At 26.4% G+C, this 10847-nt stretch overlaps 1 protein-coding gene across 1 annotated transcript; it reads right to left on the bottom strand.

Annotated features, from left to right (window-relative positions):
* Nucleotides 1–992: 992 nt before the first annotated feature.
* Nucleotides 993–8658, bottom strand: LOC114933927 (uncharacterized). Its single transcript, XM_029306522.2, has 7 exons — nt 8483–8658; nt 4131–4682; nt 3872–4012; nt 3490–3793; nt 3150–3273; nt 2632–2842; nt 993–1740 (listed from the first exon to the last, which is right to left on the bottom strand). Exons 2-7 carry the CDS (start codon nt 4669–4671, stop codon nt 1571–1573), a joined length of 1491 nt encoding a protein of 496 aa, XP_029162355.1. The 5' UTR covers nt 4672–4682; nt 8483–8658; the 3' UTR covers nt 993–1570.
* Nucleotides 8659–10847: the final 2189 nt, after the last annotated feature.

The raw sequence follows: 10847 nt of genomic DNA, 5'->3' as shown, positions 1-10847 counted from the left end.
GATTTGTGGCTGCATCTATTGCTAATAATTTTGCAGAAATGCGCATTTATATACAACATAATTCAACAAGAATTACGGCAGATGCTTGCGTAAAAAATAGAGCAGTAATGCAAAAGATTTTGGCAGAATATACTGTGTAGTAAAATTACACAAATAAAATGCATTAATTATGCAGCAAAATTATAATAATCACTTTAAATTCTTTTAATTATAATTCCACTGTTTTAAAAATTTGATTTCCACGGTTTTAGATAATCCAATGAAAATCAAGTTCAAAATAATGGAATTTTTATCAAAACAATATAATAAAAAGTGTTTACGGCAATTTTACTGCATAATTTATAATTTTATTTGTGCAATAATGCTATCACTGCATAAATATTAATTTAACATTTTTTATAAATTTTATTATTTATACTCAGTTAGAGTTTTTTGTAGGATCTATAATGAATTTTTATTTATTTTTTAATACAAAACTATTTAATTTCTAATGTTGATGAATTTAAAATATTTAAGAAAAAATAATTTAAAAACCATTCAATAAAAGTTTTTAAACAGTTTCGGAAGTTCAAAAAATCATGAACAACCCTTCGCATAAGTGTATTATTGAAATCTTTTGCAAAACTCAAAATTATATAAAATGAATACATACAATTATAAATATTTATCAATTATTACTTTATTAATTATTATAAATGATTTTGTTCTTGGTAACATATCACAAATGTTGCACTTATATAAAGTATTTTAACTTATATATATTTATTTAGAATAAATAAATGTAATTTTTACTGCAGTTATTTAAAGCCTTTCATTGCTTATAAAATGTTTGTATCTTTTGCAGTGTTTTCTTATAAACTATTAAAAAATGGAAACAAAATATTTGCATCTGTGAATTTAAATACAGAACTGTTTTTTGTTAAGAGAACAAAATATTTTAAACAAAACTAGAACTTGTAATATATATATATATATATTATAATTATAATTTTAAATTTATAATTATTAAACATAACTTTTGGTAACTTAAAGGCATTCAAAACAAAAAAGATATTGAGAATAAAAAATATTTTTCTAACCATTTTCTAACTACTCTGCCCGGGCCCTAAAACATCAACTTACTGGAATAAGAAAACGTTTTCTATTTGAAACACTAAATATTTTAAACAAAACTAGAACTTGTAATATATATAAATGTATAATATATATATATATATATATATATATATATATATATATGTATGTAGTGTATATATATTATTATAATTATTAAACATAACTTTTGGTAATTTAAAGGCATTCAAAACAAAAAAGGTATTGAGAACAAAAAATATTTTTCTAACTGTTTTCTAACTATACACTCTGCCCGGGCCCTAAAACATCAACTTACTGGAATGAGAAAACGTTTTCTATTCGAAACATTAAATATTTTAAACAAAAGTAAAGCTCTTATAATATGCAGGAATTTATATCATGAAATCTTTATATCTATATATAGATATTTTCATCTTTATACCTATAAGTAAAAATTTAAATTGTTTTTGTCAATCTTCATTAATCTTCGATCATTTTAATTACTGTATAAATTATTCATATCTTGTAAATGATTTCGTCGGCCATTACGTTCTCGGTTTTCTCTTCGAACTCGATCTCGATGTCTTTGCTTAGCAACTCTTAATGCAGCCTGCATAAGTTGATTAAAACTTTCTATTGAAGTTTTTTCAAACTTATTAATTACTTCTAAAACGTAACAAATACTTATATAATATTTATTAAAACATTAAAAAATTGTATTTTGTAATCTTATTTTATTTTACTGTATCAAAACTCAACATTGTTAAATTTAAAATATTTACGAAAAAATAGTTTTAAAAAAATAGTTATTGTTTATGGAATGTTTTCATAAAAAAAGTATTTTATGTACATGTCTTAAAAAGCTACAAATATATGTATTTCTCGAAATTTTAGAACTTTAAAAAATATTCTAATTCCATTAAATCAATCTATTATGTTTTGAAAAAAAAACGTTATCAGCTTCTAGTGTATGTTATATCTAAATTGATATTGGTAATTTGTTTAAAAACTAATTAATAATAAAATGCTCGAAAGTTTAAAAAAAAATCACAAATCCTTCGCACGAGGGTTATATATATCATTTTGAAAGGGTCTTTTTCAAAACTCAAAATTATATAATTATATGAAATGAAAATCTATTTTGAAGGAATGCTGATGTTAACGTTTGCAAAATTTTAAGATAGGTCATTGATGAAATATACAGAAATTGTTGAGGAAAAGGATTTATTAAAGCGGAAGAGAAAAATAGATCTAAAGTTTTCCGCTATACCATACAGCAACTCAACAATTGTAATATCAATTACCAATATCAGGAATAACATACACTAGAAGCTGACACGTTTTTTTCGAGACATAATAGATTGATTTAATTAAATTAGAATAACTCTTTAGAGTTCTAAAATTTCGAGAAATACATATATTTGTAGCTTTTCAAGACATGTACTTTTTTTTTAAACGTTCTATAAACAATAACATTTTTTCAATTTTTCTGAATAAAATTTGTTGAGTTTTAAAAATCATTATTTAAGAATATGATTCGCAAATAAGAATACTTACGGAACATCATTTTACTCAGCCGTGTGTCATATAATGTCTTGTGTGATGCAGGTTCATTTTCCGCATTTTCCGGTTCTTCATCATTACTTTCCTTATTATTTTTTTTAGCCCACTTAAATTGGCATGCAAGTTCATCTGAGATAGAATATCTAAGGTACTGTCTCAAAGCAACTTTTGCATTAGGATTTCCCCACCAAATAAAATAATTTCTCTGTAAAATATTTTAAAGAGTCAGTAGTGTTATATTATGCAAGTTATTATTAAAGTAGGAATTTATTAATTATCCATAAAAGATATTAAAAATATGACAAAACTTTTCGAATCTGAAAAATTTTAATTTTGTGATAAATAATTGTGTAATAGTTAAAGAATTTTAAAAATATTGTATTTTGTATTATCGAAAATAGCAAAACCATTTTAATATTCCGAAAAGCAAAATGCAAATTTAAAAGTATATTTATATTTAATATTTTTATATAATCAAAATATGTATAAGTAAAACATGTTGTTCCACTTACTAGTTCTCCCTGCTTTTCCTTATTTTCCTCGAACTCTTCAAATTCTTGCATATTTTTTAATGGAAAACCTTCTGGAAGCGAATATACTGGGTAAGCTCCATCGTTATTATTTGCGTTTTTGTTTCTAAAAATAATTTAGCTCAGTTTATACTCAAAATTAATATTTAAGAGGATATGAATAAATCTTGATGGATTCTACTTTACATAAACCTAAAAATCGTTTCTATTATCCATTCAAATTATCTTCTTTTTATTGTACAATTTCTTTTATCTTTTAAGATAAATTTTGATAAAAATTTATAGATTTTTAGAATAGAAAATTACGTTCATGCATACTTACACTTGTAAATTATCTAATTTTGTATTGAAGTAGGTTTTCAGTTCATCTATTTTTTTATCAAAATAGTTTTGCATATTGTTAATTTTGTTCGAAATATTTTGTTCCTGAGTTTCGCAAAACGTATGCATTTTCTCCTGAAATTTTTGGAAGAATATTTCTTGCGATGCGCTCAAGTCTTGCAATGTCTTTAAGTTATTTAAATTGACATTTTCAGGATTTTCATAACTTATATGACCATAATTATGATTGTGAGAATTGTAGAATTGCGGAATATGTCCATGTGTAAAATTATCCGGTGCGGGTTCTGTAAAAATTTGCTATTATGTAGTGTTTTATTTAATTTTATTAATTTTAATACATTGCACGTGTGAAAATATTTTACCTGAGGTATGTAATCCTTGTGTATATGTGGATGAAGCAGTATCATTAGTGTTCCAACTGTCATAATAGCTATAATTTGAAGTAACAGCTGGAGTAGATTTATTCCACATTTTAATTTGTGGGGAATTGTTTTGAACAGTACCTAGGTAAATTAATGTATAACATAATAATTTTTTTTTTACATAATTGACGAATCTGAAGTTGCATTATTTTAACATATAGTGTCTAAAAATATTTTTTTGGAATACAAAAATAATTACTTGTTTCGGCAATTATCCCTGAGTTGAAATCGTAAATAGAATGATTATTTGAGGAACATATCACATCATCTCTTTGATCATAATTATTTTGTAATGTTTGTGTTGAACAACCAGGTGAGTTCAAATTATTATTTCTATGCTGTTCAAGTAGCTGTTCCGATGTTGTTTTTTTGTTTCCTTTTTTTTTGTCAAGCCCGACTGGTTTAACTTGATTTTCTACTTTTTTGGAAGTTGGTCTTATTAATTTGTCTTGATTTCCTTCTTTTTTCCGAGTTAATTGTTCATTTCTTTCATATCTTTTCTTCATTTCAACATCGTTCTCACTGTCAGTAGAAAAATTAGATTCATTATCAGATGATTGACTTGATGCCTCATCTGATTCTTCAGAATTAGAATTTCTGAATACTGTTGTCATTTCTTCTAATATTTTATTTTTAGCCTTTTCCTTATTCGTTGGCTTATCAGAATCTGTAGTACAATACTTTTTAGGCTTTCTTATTGTACGTCTTTGTCGATTACATTTTGAACCTTTGTCAGACATTTTTTATAACGCTGCGGATCAATACGCAAATATATATATATATATATATATATATATATATATATTATATACATATAGTTTTTTTTAATTTTTTAGTGGAAATAAATTTAATATAAAGTTGTGGGGATAAGAAAATAAACTATATATTGAAGGATTTACATTGACAGATTTTAAATCTATATGCAAATATGATAAAATATTTGCGATCATAAACGTGCGAATAAAACTAATTAATATAATGTAACAAAGTAGAAACAATATATTCATCAATATTTTTTTCTGATTTCTGAGTTGAAGAGAATGACCCTGACCAACTTGGCATACTATAGCACTTCGCAGTTATATAATTTATGCTGATTAATTGTAAGTCTTCTGATAACTCTTTGCATTTATAAACTCCGACAGTTGAAGATTGAATTGGCAATTTGTAAAAATTTGTAACATTTTTAAAAGTTTGTACTACAAAGAAAACATCTTCATTTATAGTCAAAATATTTTTAATTTTACAAATAAATTTATCCCGAATCTTGCAAAAACTGTTGCAATCATCTATTGTAAAATTAAATTTATTTGACTGATAATTTTTGTATTGTATAAAATTGGTATTAGCAATACATTCAGGAATAACACCATTTGTGTGTATTACTGAAAGGCGATGATTCTCAGGATGACGTTCAGGTATATGTTGTATATAATTTTTTTCTCGTAATCGATTTGCGAATTGCTGAAGTGGACGTGGATGATTTCTAATATTTTTTTTAAAAAACGGCATATTATTTTCATAAACAAATGCTGAACAATTTTCTAAATGTCCTAATTCCTTTACATCATCAACTAAATGTTGCAATCCATGAACATTGTAACTTACAAAGCTCGCTGTATAAAGATATTCTGCATGTTTAACAAACATTTGTAGACATTTCTCAGCCGTTTCTAATTGCCTTTTCGAACATTTAATTGATGTGACTATTCTCATGGCTACATTAAGTAATAGCAAGTGGAAATAAAATTCTTCAGCTAAAATTCCGAACGAAATAATTGGTGCTGCATATAAAAGAAAATGTCTTAATTCAGTTGCTTTGAATTTAGAGAATTTCGCGAGAGATCTAGGACGACGTGCAAATTCGTTTGGGCAAAACTTGTTTAACTCTACATATCGTGAAGACAATTCATTAAGCGCTGAGCTACGTAGTTTCCCTGCATATCCAAATTTGCCATCATACCACGCACTTAATAGTCTCACAGTAACACCAAGGTATACCAGATGCATAATTTCAAAAGGCACTCCTGTGACAATTGGTATTCCAAGATCTTCTAATGGACTTCTTCCTTTTTGATGATCCTCATCCACACAAGATATATATTGTTCATTTGTTCGTTTTTCATGATTGATGCCCAAGTAAACCATTCGATTCTCATGTCGGACGCCATTAACTTTACATTTAGAACACGGATTATACGAATTGTGTCCATAATGATTTAAAACTAAAGCTCTCGCTGGAGCGTCGGCAACAAAATTTTTAAACACTATAGGAATATGACGATTCCGTATTAGTATTCCTCCTAGTCCATTATTAATTTCTTTTACCTCATCAATAAAATTGTTAAAAAAGCTATATACATTGCAAGGTTTTTCAAGTCCTTTATATACACCTATCATCACCGGCTTGAAATAAGAAATATTAATGATCCTATATTGTAAAGGCCAATATTGCATAGGGTTGCTTTTACTCAATGACAAACCGTCAGTGTTAAGTTCTATTTCTAGAACAGGCGGAATTTCATCTGCAACGTAAAACGAAAGGTGCTTTTCTAATGTTTTTACAAAACCAATATGCCAATATACACCTGAGCCAATCGGTACTAAGTTAATGCGATCACGACTTGTTTTTAAAAGAGTTCTGCTATCTTGTGGTAAATTCCGAAAACATTTATGCATACGAAGTACTCTTAAAATTGCTTTACTCTGAACATGATTTATATTGTTTTCCAGGCAGCATTGTCGTAAAAGCTTTTGAAAGTTTTCTAAACAATCAATTTCGATATGAGGTTGTGAATCTTTATGTACTATTTCTTTTACTACATTATCATGAGCATTTGACGTTTCTGATAAAAAGTCTAAAGACGTTTCTTCAAAGTAGGTGGTAGAAGGTAATTCTTTTTCAGTTTCATTACTTTCCAAATTTCTACAAGTCACATAAGAACGATTTTCTTCAAATGAATAAGTTAAGGAATTATTACTTCCATTTTGATCTTGTAAGTGTGTTCTGTCTACAGAAAGATGAAATTCTTTACGAGTGCGTAAACGATTATATTGTTGACGACTTGATAAATTCTGAAAAGATTTGCGATTCGTCCAATTCATGATGTTTCCTTTGATATCAATTAAGACTTTCCAATTTAATTACTCAGGTGCACCACTGTCAAAAAAATTAAGACTGAGTGAGAAATGTAATAAGGCAAAGTCCAATCATATTGAAATCTTAAAAATTCGAATAAGAAAAGCTACAATTTTATTAAACAATGTATAGATAAATTAACAATAAATGATAAATCTTAATATTTTATAGTTTTTCAAAATTACAAAAAAACATCTTTATTAATAACTTAAAAGGATGTTGAAGTCAAGTGGTCACATTTGAGCTTTCAAATTGAATATTTACAGTTTACAAAATATAATTGCATGTAAAACAAAATACGTACTATAATTATATATATATTGATATATATTATATTGATTGTGATAGTGTAAACACCTCCAACTTCAATTTTGTGAAATAAATGCAAATTTTCTTTTATATTACGCAAGAGTTACCAAAAACAACTTATAAAAAGTATGCCAACGCAGTTGTAAAAGTTACATAATAATAAAAATATTTATTAATAATATTTGAATAAAATCTATCAATGCATATAGGTTGCTTATTTATCTATGTAATATAAGTAAATATTAATACTACACATTATAGACTTATATCCATATACATACTATTGTGTACCATTATATTACTTATATCTAATATAATTGTCTTATATATTTATAACGCCTACAAGAAGCTTTATATCACTAATTGCAGTATTCATTATTAAAAAATTTAACTTATTCATAGATAGATATACATGCATAAATAATTGCATATGAAAATCTGTCAATTATATAATATATATAATTTATATGTCTACGGAATAAATAATTTTCTTTGTAATTGAATAATAATAAGAAATAATACTGTGTATACACACACATATATATATATATATATATATATATATACTGGCCTTGCACATCATAGAGAAATAATATTAGAAATAGAAATAAATATTAAGCATTAGGTCTATTGTATAATAAAACAAGTATAGATAATAAGAGCAGAGACAAAATTATTCATGCAGATAGATATTATAGGGGATAACAATATATATATAGATATTCCCTGCTTCTATATTGATAAATATTTTCTATTTTCAGTTCAGCTTGTACTTTTGTATTGTGCAATGAGCCTATAATGCTTAATATTTATTCCTAATTCTATAAATGTTTTCTCTATTATGCGCATATGCCTTATTATTATTATAAATACCAATCAATATATGAAGTTATAATAAAATATTGACATTCCAGTATGTATATTCTTGATAAAGATATTTATATAACACTATTTGACACAATTTTACAATGACAATTTAACAACCAATTTGAGAGTTATATGACTTGCATAAAAAAAATTATCAAAAATCCCATATACAGGTTATGTGTGCAACATATATACTACATATAATATACTATTTAATGAAGAGAAATAATACTTACCAATTATGATTTCCAATAAATTCAAATGAATATGACGAAGTATATATATATATATATACTGACGATTCCACAATAATATAAATTATTTAACAACACTGTACACTGAACCGTCCCTTCGTGGTTCGTGGCGTATAGCTAAGAAGAAACGCCATTTTGGTGTGGCCTAGGGATATAGCTTATATCTGCTTATATATTTTAAGATTTCAATGACAAAAATACGAAAAGAACGTGCAAGCATCTGTTTGACAGAAAAATAACAGCCAAATGCGCTACAAATATATTTGCAGCAGAGTATAACGAAATTTTTGTCAAAAGCTTTGTCAAATGCTTGCACGTTTCTTTCGCATTCCTGTTATTGGGATCTGTATAGCAAAACGAACAATTTAAGCGACATATATTTATGAAATTTTGCTGCCAATATGTTTAAAGAGTCTAATACACTCAACTACCATTTTTCTGACGGGCAGATGCTTACAAATTCTTTTCGCATTTCTGCCGCTCGGATCTGTACTCAAAACTCAGCATTTTAAATGACAAAAACTTTTGTTACTCTGCTGTAAATATGCGTGAAGAGTCTAACGCGCTTTGCTGCTATTTTTCTGTCGGGCAGATACTTTAGAATTATTTTCACATTTCTGCTGCACGTCTACTTTTAATAAATTATATAAAATTTTATACTAGCTTCTTACAGCAGACTGCTGCAATAGTGCAGTAAGTACTCATTCAATAAGAGATATTATGCAATTCTGTCACAAATTTGGACAGTTTTCTTGTGCACTTCTTTAGGACGTATCTGAGCTGCCAGATTGTGTTACCAGGGATTATTTTATAACATTCATTATAATTTCATTGTACCATTGTTGAATATGCCAAAACTACTGATATCTATTTTTAAAAAATATATATTTAACCCTTTTTCCTTCTGACTAACTGACTTTAATTGAAATTAAAATAGACAAAAAGGATGCTCAATATTTACCAGAAAAGGCTCGAACAATTGCATATATATATATATGTATTTACATTTTTTTCGTAGGAAACATTTGTCTATTTATTAGGAGGCACTTCTCCCCACGATCAAATAAAAGCTGGACTAGAAAAAATATTTACTAATAAATTGGGTACAAAATGTTCTTGGATGGGTCGCAAAGGCAACTTCGAAGTGAACACACTAATAATTATGGACATTTTAAAACGTATATAGAAATGTAAAAATATATAATTATAAAAAATTAATGCTTTTAATAGCATAATAATTGTACCGGTACTATATTAACTTTTTTTTTGTTACATTTGTAGGATCGACTAGAAAACACTTTCCATTTTTGACAGATAAACAATTTCAGAACTATGTGTCAGCTTGGTTAAGGCACTCAAAAACGCGCTACGACAGAGAACTAGTATGTTTTACGTTTTACTTGTATATTTTAGTTTTCGATATAACAACATATTTATTATTACTTTTATTTTTTACAGGCAAAGCAACAACGTCAATAAGTTTTATCATTTTTTAAGTATCACAATAATAGTTACTTGTGTATTTAGTGTATTCATGAATTTTTTATTTTTACGTTAAAATCACAGAAATTAATATTTTTATATTAAAATGTTGGCTTGTATTAAAATTATTTAGCGATAAATGAATGCAATTAGATGATAACTTATATATATTACTAAAACTTCTTATTGCCCACATTAACAGCACTGACCATATTAGTTGTGTTAGCGATTTGTGTTATTATGTATCTTATAAGTTAATTATATCCCCCATAGCAAAAAATGTCACAGTGACATCACAATAAGCTCACAATAGAGTCACAAGGTGACAAAAAAATGTAATGTCACTGTGATGTCATTGTGAGATTATTGGAAGGTAACAGTGATATCATTAATCACAATTGAAGTGATATCATTGTAAAATGTCACATTGATATAACTAGTATATCACGAAATGTAACAATAAGGATAAAAAAATCTGTCATAGCAAGAAAATGTCACAGTGACATCATAAAGATGTTCTGCTGTGACGATAAAATATATATTTAATCGTCACAGCACAACATCTTTATGATGTTACAGTGATATCATCAAAAATGTCACATTGATATAACTAGTATATCACGAAATGTAACAATAATGATAAAAAATCTGTCATAGCAAGAAAATGTCACAGTGACATCATAAAGATGTTGTGCTGTGACGATCAACAATTAAAATTAGAAAAATAAAGTTTAATTTATGATATATTTAATAAATAATTTATATTTATTTATTTATATTTATTACTGCTATAACTAAATATATATTAGGGTGTCCAATTTAAAATAACACGTACACCACTTCAAATATCTCTTAAAATATTCAT

The sequence above is a fragment of the Nylanderia fulva genome, unplaced genomic scaffold (assembly GCF_048542155.1).
Source record: "Nylanderia fulva isolate GAGA-0341 unplaced genomic scaffold, ASM4854215v1 Scaffold505, whole genome shotgun sequence".
Classification (NCBI taxonomy): Eukaryota; Metazoa; Arthropoda; class Insecta; order Hymenoptera; family Formicidae; genus Nylanderia; species Nylanderia fulva.
This window is presented reverse-complemented; position numbering and strand designations above follow the sequence as displayed.

Excerpts from the sequence above, each read along its gene's own strand:
- LOC114933927 (XM_029306522.2), bottom strand. The coding sequence starts at position 4,671 with ATGTCTGACAAAGGTTCAAAATGTAATCGACAAAGACGTACAATAAGA. Across the intron at positions 4,013-4,130 it reads AGGGATAATTGCCGAAACAA|GTACTGTTCAAAACAATTCC; the intron begins GTAATTATTTTT and ends TAATTTACCTAG. Across the intron at positions 2,843-3,149 it reads AGGAAAAGCAGGGAGAACTA|AGAAATTATTTTATTTGGTG; the intron begins GTAAGTGGAACA and ends AATATTTTACAG.